The sequence below is a fragment of the Panthera onca genome, chromosome C2 (assembly GCF_046562875.1).
Source record: "Panthera onca isolate mPanOnc1 chromosome C2, mPanOnc1 haplotype 2, whole genome shotgun sequence".
Taxonomy (NCBI): Eukaryota; Metazoa; Chordata; class Mammalia; order Carnivora; family Felidae; genus Panthera; species Panthera onca.
In genome coordinates, this window is record NC_138347.1 from 113716199 (window position 1) to 113739560 (window position 23362).

Here is a 23362-nt window from a genome sequence, read left to right on the forward strand (position 1 = left end):
TCCAAAGGAGGGAGGAGGAAAGGGAGATCAGTTCGCCACATGCTGTGAGGGGTCTCCGTGACCCCGGAAAGGAGGTGAGAAAGAAGCTTGCAGAGGTCCTGGCTCCTTAGCGGCTCTCTGCCCCGACGCCCCTGTCCCCACCCCTCCGGTTCTGTGCTGCCGCTTTAAATCCCAGAGGCTTGGCGTCGCGCCGCTGGCCGTTGCCCCGGGAGACGGGAGACGCGCGCACCGTAGGGAGCTGGACACCTGACTGGGACTGGCGGCCGCACCCGCCACTGCGCTAGCGGCGACCCTGCTTCCCCCCAGCCATGGCCAACCCGCACCCGCGTCACGGCTCCAGAAAGCCGGAGGAGGAGGAGGAGGTCCCGGAGGAAGAAGAGGAGGAGGAGGAGGAGGAGGAGGAGGAGGAGGAGGAGGAGGAGGAGGAGGAGGAGGAGTTGGTGGAGGAGAAGGAGGTGGAAGCAGTGGAGGGGAAGACAGGGGACGCGGAGGAGAAGAAGCTGGAGGTCCAAGGGACGTTCAGCGAAGAGTACTTCTGGAAAATGATGGACATCGATGACAGCAGTGACGAAAACTCAAAGGCCTTCCTTCCCCGATTAACCAGCATCACCAGCCCCAGCCTGAGCCCGACCCCCACGCTCAGCGGGACGCTGTGGAGCGAGACACCGATCTCGAGCTCACACTCGAGCGTCTCCTCCCAGAAAAGTACATCCCCTGCCCGCCCCTTACCCTAAGGCTTCCCTGGCCCTCGGACCGCTGGTCCCGCCACTCCAGAGCCTTGGTCTACCTGAGTGTCTGGTTTCTAAACACATGCACCACCCCACACACAACCCAGTCTATCTTGGTCCCTTTATTCAAAGGCACTGAAATCTTGGCTGAGCGTTCTGTTGGCTCACGATTTAGGACATCGGTGTAACGCTTGGTGAGACTGGAAACTTGGGTAGTGCTTCACCGAGTGCATTTGCAATACCTCTATGTGCATTCGGGCCATGATGCTGTTCCCTCCCTCCGTCTCTCTCTCCCCACCCCCTCCCCTCTGTCTAGGCCTCTCTCACACCTCCCTCTCCCTGCGTCTCCCCCTCTGTTCCTGTCTCCCCTTCCCAGTCCCTCTTTCTCTCTTTCTCAGAAACACACACAGGAACATGCCGCTCCCAGAAGAGCAGTCCCTTCAGGGTGTTGTGCTACCAAGACAGTCCTGTAAAAAAAAAAAAAAAAAAAAAATTGTGTTTAGGTTCCTATGCTAAAACCACTTCAGTCACTTCCTTAAAAAGAAAGACAGCACTTATTTTGAGTGTTGACATTTCCATCAGGACCATCTTTGTTGAGTAGAAGAAGGTGGGAGGAGGTGTCCCTGGCAATATAGGATGTTTACCAGCATCCCTGGCCTCTAGCCCTGGCTGTGCCGTGAGCCCCCACTCTGATCTGGGACAATCAAAAATGTCTTCAGGGGCGCCTGGGCACCTCAGTGGGTTAAGTGTCTGAATTTGGCTCAGGTCATGACCTTAGGTCATGATCTGAATTCGACTCAGTTCAGTTCAAGCCCCGCATAGGCTCTTTGCTATCAGTGCAGAACCCACTTCCAATCTTCTGTCCCCCCCCCCCCCACCCCTCCCCGCTCACGCTCCCTCTCTCGAAAATAAATAACCATTAAAAAGATAAGAAAAAAAAATATCTTCAGAGTTGCCAAATGTCTCCTGGGGGGCAGAAGTTGTCCTTTTGAGAACCACTGATGTAGAAGGAGTGGCTAAATTCGTCAACGTTTCATTCAACAGGTTTTCCTAAGATATTCCAGACATTTAGGAAAGACATGTCTGAAGCGGATTTAGATAGGTAAGAAAATGTTTTGTTTTCATATAATTTTTTGAAGCTGATGATGTTTACTTTTACCTCGTGGATAAATATGTCTGGAAGTAGAGGAAAAATAATCCAGGGCACTTACAACCAATTTATTAAAAAAGGATTTTTAAAAATCTATTACTGTTAGACACTTTGGGGATAGAGACACAGTCCCTGCCCATCTGCAGCTTATTATCTACCTACAGAGAAGACATGCCCACTTGATATAACATGAAATAATAACACTGTACAATAGCAAGTGCTCTGAACATTTAGGACATTGGTCTCTATTGGCGAAATGAGACCGTGATTAGACACACCTCCTGTGAAGGAAAGTGGAAATTATGGTCTTATTTTTTTCCTCTCTCTTTTTCTTGTTGTTATTGCTATTAGCTGCCAAGCACAGGAAGACACCAGAGAAATACCTTTTGGAACATCTTTATAAATCTTTATAAAGCTGAGTCCACGATCTTGAATTACTGTTCACTTAAGCTTTGCTTTTACAAGCAACTTTTAAAGTCCTAAGCATAAACAGGATTGTTCTGTCCCGCTCTTACGTTTTTATTTATCCTTTTAATTCAACTTCAAAAATAATACATGTACATGGTTAAAATATTAAAGTATACAAAGGTGTAAAATAAAAAAAAAAATTCCATGCCCTTCTTCACCCCCACACTCCCACCCACCAGGGTTAACATATTGTTAACAGCTTATTTTGTTTCTAATTTTATGTTTATTTATTTTAAAGATTTTATTTTTAAGTAATCTCTACACCCAACATGGGGCTCGAACTCACAACCCCAAGATCAAGAGTTGCATGCTCTACAGATTGAGCCAATGCACTTCTACTTCTATCTTTCCTCTCACCCTTTCTTCTCCCAGTTAACAGCAAATTATATATTTTATAAATATATGAGTATTTATATATTCATATAAAGTCATATAAATTCATATAAAGTCATATTACTTTGCCAAGTTTTATTGTATTTGTATTATATTTTATAATCATAATTAACTCAATACAGGTTAATTGTGAAAATTGAAAAACAATCAACAATACTCACAATTTCATGCTAAGAAGCCAATAATGTGATTGGATTCTGCACAAAACCCCAGATTCCTATGTCCATAAAACTTGACTCCTAAAAGGAGAACTTTTCAACTCTCAGTTTTTAATTGTCTTCAGCTTTCCTGATTGGGGTTAAAGGGCCACACTTTCCTGATTCCCATATTGCTTGCTTTCTTTTATTCCTTTTCTCTTTGCTGGAGAAACTCCACAGGTAATTATTTCATGTAGATCTCATGGGTAGTCAGATTCCTGAGTTCTTGCCTGTCTGGAGATTTCTTCATTTTTACCATCATACTTAATTAATAACATAACCTGGCATTAAAGAATACATTTAAAACCATTTTCCTCAGAGCTCTGAAGACATTGCTTTTTTGCCTTCTAGTATCCGGTATTGCTGATCAGTCTGATTCTGAAACACTTCTGATATTTATTTCCTCCCCTTCATGTGTCTTCTTTAGAACTCCTACTAGATGGCTATTGGCCCTCTTGGATATCAAGATTTTTTTGTATTTATGATAACATGCAGCCCTTGTACAAAAGTTTTTATTTTCGTATTCATATTTGTAATTCCCAAGAACCCAGAATTTCTTTCTGTTCAAATAGTTATTTTTTAATCTCTTTTAAGGGTACTTTTATACTAAGGTTCTTTTTTGTTGTTGTTCTTTGAAGTTCTTTTTTCGGGATTAATTCTATTTGTCTTGGTCTTTCTCTTTTATGCTATTGATTGCCCTTAAGTAACTGGCAATCCTTCATTATCAATTTGTATTTACAAATGAATGGCCAGTAGGTAACCAGAATGGAGTCCTTCTGCAGCTGAGTAGCTCTTAACAGGGTGTATCTGGAAGGTTGACTGTGTCCTACGTGGGTGGATGGGGGATGTAAGAGGCGGCAGCTTGTGGAGCGTTGGTAGGAGGCAGGCAAGCTGCATACCCCACTATTACTGGAGTTTGGATAAGGACACTTCACTGTGTGGTTGGAGTTCTTCACGAATTTCACTTCTGGGCGGGATGTCCCCTCCTCCTTTCTCATCCAGGCCTATTGGGCAGCTTCTGTGTAACCTCATACTATGCTCTGCTTCTCTTTCACACCTACAACCTCCTGAGATAGGCTGCCCACTCTTTGTAGGAAGCAGCTTGGGGGGCTTTATCTAGAAATAAAAAGAACAGCTGCCTGGCCAGCTGCTCTGAGATGACTCCCTGAACTCCTCTGATTGCAGTCTCCAGTCCCCTCCTCTCTGCATTTGGTTGAGTCTGAGCTAGGGACTTCCCAGAAGAATTTTACTTACTTCTCTTGCTTTGAGCTGTGGTGTTCTCCACCCTGGTTTTCCATCAAACTAAAGCCATTTATTTTCGTTCTTTTGGGACTTCAATATTACTTGTCTACCAATGACACCTTTCTTATTTTCCAGGGCTATTTGTTTATTTGTTTGTGTTTGTTATTTCAGTAAGATCTGGGAAAGGAAGGGAAGGAGAATTGGGTGCTCAACTGCCATCTTGACCTGGACTTCCTATTAATATGGGAGCCTCTCCTTACTTGATCAGTTTCTTAATTTCTCCTCATAAATCTTCCTAAGATGCTTCTTTTATATTTCAAAGCATTCTCTGGTGAATTTGGTGAGATTGTGTTTTGAAGGAAATCTATCCTTAAATGTCATAAAAATCAATCAATATTGGCTCACCTTCTATGTTTTATTGCCCTATTACTATTCTGGTTGAAAATGGGGCCAACTATACATGGCAGATAAATACGGAGAAACACAGGTTTTGAAGCCAAACAGGCCCAGGCCCCATTTGCATCTGGCACAATACCGTTTTTCAGGGGTTCCCTAGAGTCTCAGTTTCCTTGCCTGTAGAGGAGGGAAGATCGATACATGCCTTGATTAGTCTGTTAATATCAATGAAATCATGTGAATAAAGCAACTACTACGAATGTACCACTACACAGTCAGTTCTCAGGAAATGTTCATTTTGTTAGCCTCCGTCATCTCGTCATCTGCCACCCTTCCGCAGAATTTCAGAAACAATCTTTGGTGTCGGTTTAAGGAAGGCAGAGAGACCTAGAGGAGCCATGTAGGTCTCATTTTGTTCACCACTGAACTGGAAAAATGGCCAAACGTTCAATGTTGTCTAGGGATTGCTCCTTAATATTCTTTTTTACCCTCGGTCCCTGTAGCTTGTTTGGGAAGTTAGACAAACAGGACTCCCCCAGAGACTTGCACAGGTGGCTTTGGCTGAGTCGTTCTTCGCTTATTACAAGACAGAGTCATTTTGGAACTAAAGCACCCCACCGATGCAATGTGCCAAGGAACAAAGCACCAAGAAAGGAAGGTGGAGAAAGAACTAAGAAAGGTGAAAAAGTGACAACCCTAAAATTGATTCAATCATTTGAAAAAATGTGATAATTTTAGAAGATCCAGCAAATCATCACAATTTGCTAATCGTGCAAAATAATTGAAATTCAAAGAGGCAAAGGAACTTGAAGCACTAGTTATTACTTACTTGTTACCAGTAACAGTCATTGTAACTAGTAAAAATCAATACGTTTCTGCCTTCCTATCATGTCAATGACAACTCAAGTAACTGAACTACCTGCAGAAAGAATAAATAATACAAATTGTTTGATTACAGCACATTTCACTTCAACTCTTAAAAAAAAAAAGTTTGGGTTATTTTTAGGCTACTTAATTGGGTCGCCTGGCTGGTTTAGTCGGAGGTACATAGGGCTCTTGAACTCGAGGTTGTGAGCTCAAGCCCCATTTTGGGTGTAGAGATTACTTAAATAAATAAAACTTAAAAATACATAAAAATAAAATGAATAATATGTCTCATTTAAATTCAAGTATATGTTTAAACACACACACCATCACCACCACCATCAACACACATGCACAGACATAGTGGTCGTAATTTATTCTCTGGGGGGAAAAATATGGTATCGGGAGACTCCAGCACTTAGAAAGGAGTACTTTCCCTATAATGCAAACACACTGTGCCTGACTTTACTGAGAGGTAAGAATGGAGGAAAATATTTCAAAGAAAATAGAAAGCCGGATCTTCTGCCTACGTGTGTTACTTGATGGCTAAATGTGCTATATTTGGAAGAATGGCTAACAATTATGTAGGCATACTCACAATTAAGATTTTGTCTCAACTTCAGGACTATGTATCACAGTTTGTATCCAGGAATTCCAACGTCAGTACAAACAGAAGAAAGCTGGCTTCAAAAATTTTCTGGCAAAAGGCGGCCAAGTGAGTAGTTTGATTTCTTAGCTTTTGCTCAGAGATGGGATTGCACATCAGAAAGAGCCTAGCTGCAGGCACTGGGGGAGAGCCAGGTTTGAATCCCAGCCCAACACAAACTGACACGGAGATGAGGGCCTCATGGAGTCCCAGGTTCTTCCCCTGTCAGTAATAATAGTAATACTTCTGTCACAGAATTTTTATGAAAAGCAAAATGAGATTAAATAGCGAAGCCCTTTGGCATTTCGTCTGTAATAAATGCTAATGTTTATGTTCTCATAAAAAAAAAATCTGCCATTCTATGTTGATGCGTATCTTCGTTTTTTATCAAAGCAGTAACATGCACGCTGTAGTCTCATTGTCAACCATCAAGAGATAGATAATACAAAAATTAAAATTTTAATTTATCCCAGTATAAGGATTTATGAATAGCATTTCCTGGTAACTTTTGTATTTGTTTTATGTCACCTATTCATCAGATGTTTATTGAGCACCTATCATATGCCAAGCACCCATCATAGTCCAAACCCTGTTCTAGGGAAATGGCAATGAAAACAAAAACAAAAACAAAAAAACGAAAATGCCGGTCCTCGTGATCTGGCATGAAAGTGTGGAGGGTGGAGGTGATGGTGAGAGAGATCATAAAAAATAAGGAAAATAAGGAAATATATATAATATATAATTAGGTGATAATATATGTATTATATATACATTACATATATTATATATAATACATTAAGTGCTAAGGAGGAAAAGCAGAGGAAAGGATGGAAAATGTTGGGTGGGAGGGGTAAGTTTACCCAGGGTGCTCAGGGAAATCTTTACTAAGAAGCTAAAATATTTGAGCAAAGACCTCAAGGACATGAGACAGTGAGCCAGGATGATCTTAGGGAAAGATTATTCCAGGCACACGGACTAGCAGGTGCCTCCCCCTAGAACAAGGAGGCAGTTGGTGTGGTTGCGGTAAAGTCACCAGGAGGAGAACTGAGGGGGGGATAAGGTCAAAGGACTAACTGAGGACCAAATCTTTTTCAATGGGAATGAAGTAGAAAGATCCCTGAGGATTTGTACAGAAGAGTGACAAAATCGAACATAAAAAGGGACCAAATATTAGGCAGATGCTAATAATTCCCAAATTAATCTACACAGTGTAATTCTGATGGGATGTTTCAATGGAATTTGACAAGTCGATTTGTCGCCCTTGCTTCGCAGTGTTAAAAGACAAACTGAGGTATTTTCAGATTTCTAAATTTGAGCAAACATGAATGGAATGGAGCAGTGCCAAACTGGAAATAGGTGGGAGGGCTTCCCAGACAACAGTAAGGAGATTTTTACAGAGAAGACACCAGAGCAAAACGAGGACATTTTTTGACTGGCTATGGCTTAAGGGGTTGTATTACTTGGGAAAGCCTGGTTGGCTGTTCGTGGTTGGCTGTTCCTAACCTTGAGGCATTTACAGAAATTGACTCTGGCTCAGGTTTCAGTTTGCTTTCCTAGGCTACACACGAAGGCATTAGGGCCACCTCATCTGATGGCCACTTGATTACTTTAACAGCAGGAACCTAGTGTAGCTCTCCATTTCTTTCAGACCTTCTTTTATAGCCCCCCCCCCCCCCCCCATATAGGACTCGTGCAGTTCTTACTAGTTTATAGTCTTGTATTGATGTAACAATTGGAAACTTTTTTCCTGTTATATTTACTAATTGATTATTGTCAACAAGAAGGAAATTATTGATTTCTATGTATTAATCTTGTATCGGACCCCCTTGCTGAAATTTCTTATTCTAATAGTTTCTAAGTTGAAAGTCTAGGAAACAATTATATTTCCTGTAACGGCAACTTTATCTCTTCTCTAATTCTTTTACTTAGCAGTTTATCATGGATATCTTTCCATGTCAGGAAAGATTGATCTAATTCAATGAAACAACTGCATAATATTCCCTTATATACAGTTATTATGGCTTATGTAATAAAACGGATTGCTAGGTATTTCAGAGTTGGTGTGGTTTGATGTTTTGAGCTCGTCCCTATAACAAATAATGCCTTAATAAACATCTGTGTGCATTAATTTTTTCATACCTATACTGGCATTTCTGTTGGACAACATGCCTAAAACATATTCAAAATTTTTTCAGATACTCCACATAGGAAAACACATCACTTTCTGAAGCCCACCTCTTTCTCCAGTAGCAGTCCTTGCCGCCCATGGCTCTGGGAGGAAATGGGCCAGCTCCCCCCCCCCCCCTTTACCCCTGCCCCACTGTAGGTTGATCTCACTGGTTCTCATCATTCCAATTCTATCAGCTTGAATCTCCTAGACGGTTATTCCAAGTTGCTGATGTCCGCCTTCCCCATTTCTAATACTGCCCTGGAATCTGTGGAGGGAATAATCCTCCTGGTTGAGTTAACAGTCTTGAGTTAGAACCTCTAGCACCCTTCTACCTGAAAAATCTTTTACAAAGTAACAGGTAGAAGGTAGACAACATAGTACTTTTAAAAACCAGAAAAGGGAACACCTCGGTGGCTCAGTTGGTTAAGCATCCGACTCTCGATTTCGGCTCAGGTCATGATCTCACAGTTCGTGATATCCAGCCCCGCATCAGGCTCTGTGCTGCCAATGTGGAGGCTGCTTGGGATTCTTTCTCTCTTGCCCTCTGCCCCTCCCCAACTTGTACTCGCACACACACACTCTCTCTCAAAATAAATAAGCTGGAAAAAAAAGCAGAAAACATAAGAGTCTGCACCAATGTTTATAGTCAAGTGAAGTATGCATCTCTGTAGTATGTTAGGACTAGAAAGGAACAGGGAAACCTTTTTCGATGTGATAGATCAGTGGTGCCTTCCCTCTGTTCCTTATTGTTGATAAAATGTTATTTGGAAAGAGCAAAAAAGTAAAAGGTCAAACAAACACAAATAAGGGTACTTACTTTTCCAAAAGGCATATTTTCTTTTGTATTAAACTTCTTTTCTACTTTGTCAGGATTGATGACAAGTGTATGCTCGTTTTACAGGGAAGAAAGTACCCTCTATAATTAAGGAACCTGAACATGAAAATCTGGCTTCTAAGTTAAGAGGTAAATAGATAGAGTCCTTCCCTCTGCCGGCAAAGGCAAACCAGCCTTAACTCAGACAGGGCACACCCCCTCTAGAAAAGCCCTCCCCTAAGAATATGCTCAAGAAGGTGGTGAAAAGGTTTCAGGGCATTTAAACTCTGTGTGTGTGTGTGTGTGTGTGTGTGTGTGTGTGTATGTTTGACACGGGGTAGTGGGTTAGGAGAAAATGGAACACACTGTACTAAGGTTTTAAACTTCCTTTCTAAATTGATGCTTTTCTCTGCAGAAAAATGGGTAATTAATCCAGAAGAGCGAAAACTGAATGTTTTATGTGAGTTGGAGGTAAGAAATGTTTATCAGTCCAATAGTACACAGGGTTCGTTGTAAATATCACTTATTCAAACGTCGATTCTCTCTCTCTTTTTAAAAATGTAGTTTAAAGAAGACTTCATAACACTGTTTGAGCCAGCTCTGAAAACACTGCCCAGCATTGGGCCACCATCCATTCTGAAATTCAAACAAGAGAGTTCCAATATAGGCATTAACTTCAAGGTGATTTTAATTCATATTATTTTTAAATTTGAAAATGTTTTTTATTGATAAATGATGTCATAAGCCACATGATGATTTGCACACAAGACAATGAACATGCTTTTTAAAAAATACACGAAGAGCTCATTTATTTGGAATAGCACTTAGGGCGGCTGTGTTTGTTTCCTGGGGCTGCTGTATCCAAATACCACAAACTGGGTGGCTTAGAACCGTAGCGACTTGTTGTCTCGTCGTTCTGACGGCTAGAGGTTCAAAATCAGTATGTCAGCGAGGCCAGCCTGTAGGGGAGCATCCCTCCTTGCCTCTTCCTCGTTCCGGTGTGGCCATCAACCCTTGGCTTTCCTTGGCTTGTGGCTTCTCCATTCCGATCTCTGCCTCAGTTGTCCTGGCGTTCTCTGCATCTGTTTCCAAATGTCCCTCTTCTCCAGGCACACCACTTAAATTAGATTATGTAAATTATGTAGATTACGTAAATTAGTTACAACTTCAACCTATCTTTTCAGGGGACAAAATTCAACACACCAGAGCAGTGGGGGACCGAATGGTGGTATGATTATTTGCAAACTCTGGTGACCTGGCCATGTGGAGAGAACAGCATGCTCCCCAGATTGGCACCCCCTTATTTCTTCTGGGGTCTGCTAACGGTGCAGGCTTATCCACTGGAAATAAGAGCCATCAATTGTGTGAGCCTGCGCCCCACAGATGTTACGCAGGGTCGATGGGAACGCTGTGTGGACACAATAACGTGCTGCTCATTGCCGCTTTGTGCAGCACATTAAACTATGCAAGTCTCACAAGGAGTTGCACACTAAATGTCATGTAGTATCAGTCAATATTTGCTCTTTATATCTGTCCATGTTTCTAAACTTTATGGCCACCCTATAGACTCTTCAGGCTGAAATTCTTTTATTCAAACCTAGCTCCTTTCTCTTTCTGAACCACAGAAGTTTGTAGTCAAGGAAGTGTCTCGAGTTTTCTTCTGCTGACACCCGAAGATGGTCCTAAACATGAGGAAAGCCTTGTAGCCTTTCTTCCAGGGAGTTGTGCCTGCATTGGCACCAAGGCAGGGCTGGCTTCTCCTGGATCTTGGGCAGATCCTTCAGGTCCGCCTAGATGGGGCTTTGACACTAGTGTAGTTCAGGGGCGGCAGTAGCTGGCTCGCCAGCTCTCCTCTCCAGCTACACTGTCTCCAGGAGCAGATTCCAGCCCCATTCATGGTCTTTGGAAGAATCTCCACCTTGCTTCCCCCACAGGTGAAGGGGTGAAGGGACCATGGGCTGAGGAGCTCATTAGCAAGACCCTCATATGGAAGGGCTGTGGATGGCCTGGAATCGCCACACTCTTTTTCTGCCTGCTCTGTCACTTAGGTGACAAACTACATGTGTCACCACCATCTCTCTATGGTGGGGCTTTACTCTCCAAGGGTTCTGCTGTCAGCGATGTGCAGTACTTGCCATTGGGTAGTTTCGGTAACCTCAAGATACGGGCCATCACTCTGGTGGTGAATGCCTGGCTGCACAGGCCCCCTCGCCACCCTTTGGCCCCACAGTGGCCATTTTGCTAGTCCCAGAGAATGGCAAATTACAGCTGGCTTGGTAGTGTTCATGACCTGCGACTCATACATGATGTGGGTTTTTCCTGGAGGCCTGTGCTAAGGCTGCTTGCTTGCCCAAGAGCCCCTGCAGTCACAGTCGTGACCTCAGATCATAAACATGGCCATAGTGCACCAACCCTTGAACCCCTAACTCCCCTGTGTCCTGTTGCTTCTCCGGGTCTCCCCCACCCCTTCTGAATTACCTTCACAGCACAGTCAGGAGAATCCAGAGCCCCAAGCTGGGGCTAACGCGTTATCCTCTGTCTCGTGCCTCCAGTTACACGCCATAGCGCCCCTCCCCCATGAGGAACTCGGCTGTCAATAGTAAAGTCATTTGTGCAACTTTCTTCTTGCGATGAGGAGACATCCTAAGGATCCACAAGCTCCTGATGGGCTCAGCTGTGCTCTGGTGAACGGTGCCAAAAAGAGGCCCTCAATACACCACCTCAGCCTCTTCAGTCCTCACCAGCCCTTGAGTAGAAATAATGTCTCATTACTGGAATACACAGATCTTACTAGCTTGGTGCCTTCTGGTAGAGGATCTTAGCCCCCTGAAAGTTCCCCACCAGCTAGTTCAGGGGGCCCCCAGGGATTCCGGCAGGAGTTCTCAGGCAGGTTGGCACACAGCCCACCAGCCCTGCTCTCCTTCTGGACTTTTGCTGGCCTTGCCCAGAGTCCCAGCAGCATCTTCTGCTCCCAGGGGCTCTGGACCCTCTTGTGGGCACTCATTTATTCTTGTTTTCCTCTCTCTGAAGGAAGAAGAGGAGGAGATATCGCCCACGTGTGAATTTTGTGGAGGCGATCTAAAATCATTTCTTTCCAATATGGATGTTTACTGTGACGATGATAGCTCTAAACCAATAGAAGATGTGAGTTCTAATGCAGGTTCACTGAGGAAATGGTGTTATTTAAAAAAATTTTTTTTTAACGTTTTATTTATTTTTGAGACAGGGAGAGACAGAGCATGAACGGGGGAGGGCCAGAGAGAGGGAGACACAGAATCTGAAACAGGCTCCAGGCTCTGAGCTGTCAGCACAGAGCCCGACGCGGGGCTCCAACTCACGGACTGCGAGATCATGACCTGAGCCGAAGTCGGCCGCTTAACCGACTGAGCCACCCAGGCACCCCGGAAATGGTGTTATTTTTAAACACACGAAGTGTTTCCTCCCCCGCACTGCAAGTCTTAAAAGAGTTACATGTTAGCTGTTGGGGAAATGCAAATCATAATCACAATGGGATACCATTCCATACCCACTAGGATGGCTATAATCAAAAAGACAGATAATAACAAGTGTTGGCAAGGATGTAGAGAAACCGGTGCTCTCATATACTGGAAAGGGGGAATGTAATACGGTGTAGCCACTTTGAGAAACTGTCTGGCAATTCCCCCAAAAGTTAGAGACATAGTTACCTATAGCCCAGCAGTTACACTTCTAGATATATACTCAAGAGAACTGACAACATACACCTACACAAAAACTTAACACACAATGTTCATAGCAGCATGAGTCCTAACAGCCAAAAATGAAAACAACCCAAACATCCATCAACTGATGAATGGGTAAGTAAATGTGATGTATCCATACAATGGAATATTATTTAACCATAAAAAGAAATGAAGGGCTGATACATGCTACAACATAGATGAACCCTGAAAACATTATGCTAAGCAAAAGAAGCCAATCACAAAGTACCACAATTGTATGATTCCACATATATGAGCTGAACAGAACAGGCAAATGTATGCAGACAGAATTTAGCTTAGTGGTTTCCAGAGGCTGAGGGGAGAGATGGGGAGGGTTAACGGATAAGAGTTCGTGTTCTAAAAGTTGGCCGCAGTGATGGTTTTGCACAACTCTGTGAATACACTAAAAGCCATTGACTAGTACATTTGAAATGGATGAATTGTACGGTATGTGAACTCTATCTCAATCAAGCTGTTACTAGGAAAAAGCTACCATAGATTGTTATCCAAATTTCATTAGCCATTTTTGCCCCCTGTAATTATCTTCCTCTAGGACTAATGAGATGAACATGACCTCTTTGTTTTCCAGGTCTCCTGTTGTAGTTATTTTCAAAATCTGATTGACTACATCTATGAGGAAAAACAAAAAATTCAAAGCTCTAAAGCTGAATTAATCTGTATTGACCCTCATGCAGCCCATGGCAGTGAACTTGATAGACTCAAAGCAAAGGAAAAAGCCCTGCGGAGGTAACATTGAGCCTTTGATATTGAGACTCAGGCCCACTTAAGCTTTTTGTAAATGAACCTTGTTTTTTCAAAATATTTAATTTTGAAGATGTGTTCTCAGTAATGAAATAAAAATTGGCCAAAGCAAACCTATAAAAATTCCTGGTGGGGGCGCCTGGGTGACTTGGTTGAGCAATCGACTCTTGATTTCAGCTGAAGCCAGGATCCTAGAGTCATGGGATCGAGCCCCATGCTGGGCTCCAAGCTGAGCCTGGAGCCTGTTTGAGATTCTGTCTCTTTCCTTCTGCCCCTTTCCCCAATTTGAGCTTTCTCTCTAAAATTAAGAAAAAAATTTAATTTGTTAAATAAAAATAAAATAAAATTCCTGGTAGATGTTATTGAGATTCAGAAGCTCCCAGAAACTCTGGAAACTCACCAATTCAAAGTAGAAATTTACCAGGGTGCCTGGTTGGCTCAGTCAGCGAAGTGTCTAACTCTTGATTTGGGCTGGGGTCGTGATCTCACGGTTGTGGGATCAAGCCCTGCATCAGGCTCTGTGCTGAGCATGGAGCCTGCTTAGGATTCTCCTCCTCCCTCCCTCTCTCTGCCCCTTCCCTGCTCGTGCTCTCTCTCTGAAAATAAATAAACATTTTTTAAAAATAAAAATAAAATAAAGTAGAAATTTACCAATTGTGGGGCGCCTGGGTGGCTCAGTCGGTTAAGCGTCTGACTTTGAGTCAGGTCATGATCTCACGGTTCGTGGGTTTGAGCCCCGCGTCGGGCTCTGTGCTGACAGCTCAGAGCCTGGAGCCTGTTTCGGATTCTGTGTCTCCCTCTCTCTCTGACCCTCCCCTGTTCATGTTCTGTCTCTCTCTGTCTCAAACATTAAAAAAATATTAAAAAAAAAAAAAAAAAAGAAATTTACCAATTGCAAATTCTCAGGGCAATTTGGAATTCCCATATTGGAGAAATTTGTTGAATTTGTTGCCTGAAGAGAGTAGAAACTTATATGTATGGATTAAATGCCTGGATTCACAAGTAATAATAGATAAAAATAATAATGGATAGTATGTAAACAGTTAAAATTTGTACTAAAATTCTGTTTTAAGCTTCAAACACATTTTGGATTTATACAGCATATTTTTTAATTTTGTAGAAAACAGGAGCGACAAATGGCCAGACAATTTGCACTAATGACAAATGAACAGACTAATTTAGCTGAAGACGGTGAGTTCCTCAATGCTGGTGTTATGGGTCAGTTGTACATCAGAAAGCTCAGATGTTTGACCAAGAGCTACAATTGGTATTTTAAAAAATATATTTAAAATGTTCATTTCAGTCAATGTAGCAGTTAAAATGGCTCAGAAAGGCTGGTGTTTCAGCTTTCTGGCTTTCGAAGTTTTTAGTCTTCAGCTTACTATTGTTATTGACTGAAATAAATTAGCAACATCTATAGAACACTTTACAGATAGCTGAAAAGAGCTTACTGAATTCATTGTCTCTTGGTTTATTAAGCACACATTCCCTTCTGTTTTCAAGCTGGGATATGGAAAAATCCGTCAAAAAATAAATCACAATTGTTTCTTCATACGTGGACCAGTATAGCTATAGGGTGGGTGAAATGGAAAGAGCACTGATTTTTAGAATCAAGTTCTTGATTTATGTACTTGCTTTTCTCCTTATAGGCTGTCCGATTTGGGGCAAAGTATTTAATCTTTCTGAGCACAGGCTCCTCCTCTACCACTCAGAGCTATTGAAAAGTATTAGAGGGGCGCCTGGGTGGCTCAGTAGGTTAAGTGGCTGACTCTTGATTCCAGCTCAGGCCATGATCTCATGGTTCGTGGGTTTGAGCCCTGCATCGGGCTCCAACTGACAGTGCAGAGCCTGCTTGGGATTCTCTCTCTCTTTCTCTCTCTCTGCCCCGTCCATGCACTCTCTCAAAATAAATAAACTTAAAAACAAAAAAAAAAAATTAAAAAAAAAAAGATACTTAGGGGGCGCCTGGGTGGCTCAGTCGGTTGGGCGGCCGACTTCGGCTCAGGTCATGATCTCGCGGTCTATGAGTTCGAGCCCCGCGTCGGGCTCTGTGTGGACAGCTCAGAGCCTGGAGCCTGTTTCGGATTCTGTGTCTCCCTCTCTCTGACCCTCACCTGTTCATGCTCTGTCTCTCTGTCTCAAAAATAAATAAACGTTAAAAAAATTTCAACAACAACAACAAAAAAAGATACTTAGGAAAGACGGACATTTGTTTTGGTTTAAACTAAATCCCTGGTACAAAGTTCCTTAATATTCAAGTGTTTCCTACTAAACACAAGGCCAGAAAGTTCCACTTAATGAAAATCATCATTCTTTGCTTAACAAGGGAATGTCTTTTTAACAACGTCTTTGCTTAACAAGGGAATTTTTTAACAAAAGAACACACTCACTTTAATTTAATGAAAAGCCTCATTTTTCTGCCATTAAAAGAAGTCTGATGAATCAATACATTTGTAATAAGGTTTGAAATTTCATTTTAGAAGAGAGGCTTTGGAAAATTTAAAACAAATATGTGATTCTTTTCCCATTAGAGCCAAAGCACTTAAAAACAATTTCTTACCAACTTTCCGTGGATATTCCAGAAAAAGAGCTATTTGATGACAGACTACTTGATTTCCAACTAGAAAACAGAAACATATCCATTGTTTGTTGTGATGCTAGAATAGCATGTGGAAAGGTAATTATCTTGCCTTTTTTTTTTTTTTTTTTTTACTTGCTACTCTTTAAAATCAGTTTTACCTGAAGTTGTAAAAGCTGTCATAATGAATATAACAGGTTGGCTACATGACACATTTAACTCTTTGTCAAGAAGAAATGGTACAGATGTGGCTTTTTAACTTCTCCTAGACTTTAAAACAATGCTTTTACATGTTTTATGGTAGTCTATTTTGGCTAAAGCCTTTTTATTTTAAAATGTGATTGTTGTACATTAAAAAATGTCTGGAACGCTTAAAAACTAAAAAAGAAGGGGAGAAATATCACCAAAACCTCAAGCACTTTCCCAAAATCATTATTAATATTTCAACATGAACAAACTGGAGAACACCAAAGGAAAAAAAAACCTTAAAAGCAGCACAGAAAAAGAAATTCTGTTTACATTTAAAGGAAAAGAGTTAGAGGGCTGCCTGCGTGGCTCAGTTGGTTAAACATCCAACTTTGGCTCCAGTCATGATCTCATGGCTCATGGGTTCGAGCCCTGTGTCAGGCTTTATGCTGACAGCTCAGAGCCCGGAGCCTGCTTCAGAGTCTGTGTCTCCCTCTCTCTCTGCCCCACCGCTCACACTCTGTCTCCCTCTCTGTCTCAAAAATAATAAAACATTAAAAAAAAATAGAGAAACTGTCAGATAACCTCCCAACAGCAACACTGGAAGTCAGAAGACAGTGGAATGTCTTAAAGAAAATAGTGGTCAATCCAGAAAGTTGATAACCAGCTAACATATTTTTCAAGAAAATATGGCCCCCCAAAACACTGTCTGGTAAAGTCAAAGATAATTTGTCACTAGTAGCCCTTCATTAAAGGACATTCTAAAGAATGTACTTTGTGTCACTGGATGGTCTGAGATTCAAGAAAGATGAAAAGAAAGTGGTACATAGTTTTTATGGATAAAACTAAAAGTTGGCTAATAAAACAACAATAATAATAGCTTGTGGCACTTCAAAAAACAGAAAAGAATAAAAATACATTTAAAAATAGTACATGATGGGAAATAGATTAAATGTAATTATGGTACTATAAAGCCCTTGGTTTGGGAGAAGGGCAAATATTAAAGCTTAACTTCAGACTTTGATAAATTAAGTTTGCTTGCTGAAATTTCTAGAGTAGCCAGAAAAAATAACAGAAGCAGAGAGTATAAGTTCCAAATGCATAGAGACAGAACAGAAAATAGGATTATATATTTTAATTACCCCCCCTCCAAAAGACAAAATTGCATAAGGGAAAAAAAATCACATAACAGGGAACATATAGAAAATATCAAGGAATGTGAGTAATTATATGTAAATAGACTAAATATTCCAGTTAATAGACAAAGAATGTCAGATTAGTTCTTTTTTTAGGGAAAAAATTCCAACTAGATAGTTTATAAGAGACACATCTACAATATAAGGATACAAGAAGATTATAAATAAAAATGATATATCATGAAAATATTAAAGAGTATTACTAGAGATAAAGAAGATTACTTCATAATGATAAAAGTTTTAATCCACCAGGAAGATACAACATTACAAAATATTTTTCCCAGTTTAAGATAGGCTCAAAATATGTAAAGCAAAATTTCACAAAAGGAAAAACTTTTAAATCCATAATTATAATGGGATATTTTAGCCTACCTGTCTCAAAAATTGCAAGGGCTATTAGATAAAAAAAGTAGCAATACAATAGAATATTTGTACAATCCATGTAATAAATTTGACCTAATATTTATGGATTGAAAGATTAAATATTTTAAAGATGACATCCTTCCCAAATTGATTTATACATCCAATGCAACTGCAGTCTGTTGAAGTATAATTTATATACAGTAAGATTCACCTTTTTCGGATGTACAGCTCTATGAATTTTGGCAGTTATGTAATCACTACTACAATCAGTATATTGAATCTTTCCATTGGGCTAGAGCTGGTTTGTAATCTCCTGTTTTATTTTTACAGTAAGATGTGAATAAGGTAAAAATTAAAAAAAAAAAAATCAAACAGATATGTAATGTCAGATCCCTGCCTGAAAACTTTTATCAAGTTATCTGCAGGGGTTAGGAATACTCTTTAATGATTCCTAAGGATTATTCCCGGTCACTGTTGCAGGGCCAAACATTTATTTATTTAAAAAAATTTTTTTAATGTTTATTTTATTTTTGAGGGAGAGAGACAGAGTGTGAGTGGGAAAGGGGCATAGAGAGGGAGATACAGACTCTGAAGCAGGCTCCAGGCTCTGAGCTGTCAGCACAGAGACTGACACAGGGCTCAAACCCATGAATCACAAGATCATGACCTGAGCTGAAGTCAGACGCTTACCTAGCTGAGCCACCCAGGTGTCCCCCAAAAATTTAAATTAAGAAATACTTTGTATCACTGTCTAGCAAGCAAAGGATGCTTGTTACTATCATAATTGATGTGTTATATCTGGAACAATTAATGGTTAAGGGTCCTTTCATTTTTCGTGGTCAGATCATGAGGAATGAGCTCTTAGAGAAGCACTACAAACATGGGAGCAAGTTTCTGACTTCATTTCCAGATGGAACAACACAAATATTGTATCCTTTCAACAAGTTATTTTTATTAGTTTTATTTCTTTACAAAAATGATATAGAAAAAATATATAGAAAACTATAAAGAAAAAAATAGTTATACCCCAAATCCCACCACCCAATGAAAAGCTATTAACATCTTATATAACTTTCCTATTTCTTTCTATGAGCATATATATATTTTTTTCATTTTTATTTATTTATTTTTGAGAGATAGAGTGTGTGCACAAGCAGGGGAGGGACAGAAAGAGAGGGAGACACAGAATATGAAGCAGGCTCCAGGCCCTGAGCTGTCAGCACAGAGCCCAATGTGGGGCTTGAACCCACAAACTGTGAGATTATGACCTGAGCCAAAGCTGGACGCTCAATTGACTGAGCCACCCAGGTGCCCCTATATAATTCTTTAAAAGTCAATTCTTCAACTAGCTATTCATATTTTATAACTTTCCCTTTCTGCATAATATGTAATAATGTTATGAGTATATAATATGCAATAAATATAGAGATACATCACCATTTTTATAACCATAAGGTATTTAATAATGGGGATGTATTATAATTCATTTAACCTAACCACAAAGGTTGTTTCACTTTTCTTTTTTTTTTTTTTTTTTGCTACTATATACAACAGCTAAATGAACAGCTTTGTGCAGACTTCTTTGCGTACTTATCACTTATTTCTTTGAATTAAATGCCTAGATGCCTAGGGGTAGAAATTCTGGGTAAGAAATTGCAGATATTTGGGGCACCTGGCTGGCCCAGTCAGTAGAGCATTTGACTCTGTATCTCAGGGATGCGAGTTCAAACCCCACATTGGGTGTAGAGGTTACTTAAACACATACACACACAAACAAAAAACCTAAAGAAATCTGAATAAATTATTAAAAAAAGAAATTACAGGCATTTTAAAACTTTGGTAGACTTTCTCCCCCAGAAAATATGTACCGATTTACACATCTGTGAGCAGCACATTATTTTTTAGTACAAAAATTCAGTATCTGTTTTATGAAACGCTAAGTGATTCATCACTTGAACTTCTGCCTGATGGCCAAGCCATTTGCTATTCTGACATAAAGGCCATTTAATACTTTCAGGAAAGTAAAAAACAAACAAAACTATAAAATGAGGTGGGCTTTTTGGTGACTAAAGGCCCCAATTTTTAGGAGAAAGTCATGTTTAGTCATAGTTTCCTAAAAGTCTAGTCAAATCCCAATAATCAACCAGAAAAATAACTTTCATGTCATAGGAATTATAATGAAGTTTTAGTCTGTAGGCCCTATGAGAAAGAGTGCAAGTTTTGTTTTAAATAAATACATTTAAATAAATACAGTACATTTTAAATAAATCCCCCCTTCTTTTATTATTATTATCAGTTAATTCCCTGGCTTTAATTCTTGAAGGCCATGGCTGCTTTTCAAAATGATTCAGAGTCAATCTTGTGTTTACTTCACCTCTGGGCTTCTGATCAGCTTAGATAGGACTGAGTATTAACGGTAAATTATCCTCAGTAGACTTTATTCTTTTTGATGCTATTGTAAATGGAATTATTTTCTTAATTACACTTTCAGAATGTTCACTGCTAGTATATAGAAATACAATTTATTTTTATATGTTGGTCTTGTAGCCTACAACCCTGCTGAACTTGTTTGTTCTAATATATTGTTTTGTGGATTCCTTTGGATTTTCTAAATACAAGAGCATGTCATCTGCAAACAAAGTTTTACATCTTTCATTTGCAATCTGGATGCCATTCATTTCTTTTTCTTGCATAAAATTTCCCTGGTTAGAACGTTTAGTGTAATGTTGAATAGAAGTAGGGAGAATGGACATTTTTGTTTAGTTACTGATCTTAGCGGGAAATCAGTCTTTCACCATTAAGTATGATGTTAGTTGTGGGTTTTTGTTAGACACTCTATTAGATTGAGGAGTCTCCCTTTCATTCCTAGTTCACTGAGTTGTTATCATGAAGAGGTGTAAGTTTTTGTCAAATGCTTTTTCTTTTTTTTTCTTAAAAAAAATTTTTTTTAATGTTTATTTATTCTTGAGACAGAGACAGAGCATGAACAGGGGAGGGGCAGGGAGAGAGGGAGACACAGAATCTGAAACAGGCTCCAGGCTCTGAGCTGTCAGCATAGAGCCCGACGCAGGGCTCGAACCCACCAACTGTGAGATCATGACATGAGCTGAAGTCAGACGCTTAACTGACTGAGCCACCCAGGTGCCCCTCAAATGCTCTTTCTGTGTATACTGAGATGATTTTTTTTTCTTTTTATTCTATCAATATAGTATATTTCATTGATGGATTTTTAGATGTTAAGCCAACCTTGCATTCATGGGATAAATTCCTCTTTATCTAATACTATATAATCCTTTTTATATGTCATGGATTCCATTTACCAGTATTTTGTTGAGGATTTTTGCGTCTTGTAAATATACTTTGAGCCCATAAAAAGCATAAAATCCTTTTTGTAATAACAGTAACTCCCATTCTAGGATGGTTTCAAAGGGCTCTCTCATAAATTTATACCCAGAATAGTCAAGGACCATTAGAACAACTCAAATAACCTTATCTAATCTCAGCTACCCATCTGGAAACCTAGCCATCATCCGAGTGCCCAACAAAATAAATGGCTTCACTTGTATAGTCCAAGAAGACATGCCCACTGACCCTGCAATTTTAGCATTGCTAGATTCTTCTGGCAGAATTTCCTGCTATCATCCCAATGGAAATGTCTGGTAGGCTTCTAAGTTTCTCTTGCTGCCATTTGGCTGGGGGGGGGGGGGGGGGGGAGGGGGGCGGTGGGGGTGTTGTGAAATTTCATTTTTTCTTTTATTTTTTCCAACTCTATTGAGATATAATTGACATTCAACATTGTGTAAATTAAAGGCATAAAATGTGTTGATTTGATATACTTGATATATTTCAAAATGATTATCCCATTGCATTATCTAACATCATCACATCACATAATTACCATTTCTTTTTTGTGTTGAGAACATTTAAGATACACTCTCTTAGCAACTTTCAAGTATATATACAGTATTACTAGCTATAATCTCTATGTTGTACATTAAATCCCTAGAACTTATTCATCTTATAACTAGAAGCTTTCTTTTTCCTTTTAAATGGCTTTAAGATTTATTTAAGTTAGTCTTTGGCAGTAATATTCAACTCAGAGAAATTTTTTATTTATGTCATTCCATTTGCTTCCCAGTGGAAAAATCCCAGGCAACTATGTAAAACAAAGCTCATCATATTCTTTCTATAAACAGCAAGAAACACGAACTATATGATTTCAATATTAGAAAAAAACTCTCAATAAACTATATGGTCACCCTAAGGATTTGGGATATGAATCTAGTGATCTTCCTAGAGCCTGTGCCCTGATAATGTTATACTGACTCATCTATGGAAATAATTTACAATGGATAGCTGCTACACTGTGTTGTTATAGTTTGTGTTTGTGTGTGTGTGTGTGTTATCATAATTTGAGATATATTTGTAACTGTTCCTATATTCCTATAGCCACAACCAACAATAACATACAAACAAAATCTCTAGAGAAATTAAGATCCTGATCCAATTTTGACCTACTAACTTATATACTCTATGACTTCACATTATTTCATTTAACCTGAAAAAATGAAATTTGGGTCTTAATTTCATTTATTTTTATTTTTTTAATATTTATTTATTTGTGAGGGAGGAATAGCGTACGAGCAGGGTAGGGGCACAGACAGGGAGACACAGAATCCCAAGCAGGGTCCAGGCTCTGAGCTGTCAGCACAGAGCCCGATATGGGGCTCAAACCCACAAACTGGGAGAATATCACCTGAGCTGATGTCAGATGCTTAACTGACTGAGCCACCCGGGCTGACCTTCAAATGCAGTTCAAACTCTTTGAGTTTTCAGAAAGAGATATTCTCCCCCCTTTAAATTACTTACAGGAATAGCAATCTCATCTTGAGAAATTCTGTCAGTAATTGACAAAATTTGGACATTCTGCCAGTATTTGAGAAACTTAGGACATTTGTGTTTTTTTTTTTAATTCTTTTTTTTAATGTTTATTTATTTTTGACAGAGACAGAATGCGAGTGGGTTAGGGGCAGAGAGAGAGGGAGACACAGAATCTGAAACAGGCTCCAGGCTCTGAGCTGTCAGCACAGAGCCCGACGCGGGGCTCGAACTCACGAGCTGTGAGATCATGACCTGAGCCGAAGTTGGACGCTCAACCGACTGAGCCACCCAGGTGCCCCTGTGTTTTTTAAGTCCAAAGCAGCACTCAGTCCATTATCCCTATTTGTATTACTGGAGAATTTCTACTCATCCTTCCGGGTTCAATAGTGATGCTTTATTACGTTTGGTGGGGTACTGTATTGTCACCAAATAAATATTCATTGGTTTCTAGGACTTTTCCCTTGTCTGTGAAGTGCCCTGATCCAGCAGCTCAATTCCTGGTGCTCTGATGGAACTTCCACATACTCTCACAGACCCCTTCTAGCTGCCTCTTGTGCAGCAAGCCCATCCCCCTGCTGGACCGATGTT

The 23362-nt window shown here is 40.2% G+C and overlaps 1 protein-coding gene across 3 annotated transcripts in view; it reads left to right on the plus strand.

Annotated features, from left to right (window-relative positions):
* Positions 1-228: 228 nt before the first annotated feature.
* ERICH6 (glutamate rich 6) overlaps positions 229-23362 on the plus strand; it is a 29265-nt gene continuing 6131 nt past the window's right edge. Inside the window, exons 1-12 of one of the 3 annotated variants that reach the window (XM_078432247.2) lie at positions 229-705; positions 1773-1830; positions 6062-6153; positions 9156-9218; positions 9484-9539; positions 9633-9749; positions 12099-12212; positions 13398-13555; positions 14691-14761; positions 16102-16247; positions 18737-18822; positions 21397-21552. In XM_078432247.2, the coding sequence (XP_078288373.2) occupies positions 309-705; positions 1773-1830; positions 6062-6153; positions 9156-9218; positions 9484-9539; positions 9633-9749; positions 12099-12212; positions 13398-13555; positions 14691-14761; positions 16102-16247; positions 18737-18822; positions 21397-21552 (1514 nt within the window). In that variant the 5' untranslated portion in view covers positions 229-308. The remainder of the gene's footprint in view (positions 706-1772; positions 1831-6061; positions 6154-9155; positions 9219-9483; positions 9540-9632; positions 9750-12098; positions 12213-13397; positions 13556-14690; positions 14762-16101; positions 16248-18736; positions 18823-21396; positions 21553-23362) is intronic. The other 2 variants (XM_078432249.2, XM_078432248.2) reach the window with 2 other exon arrangements.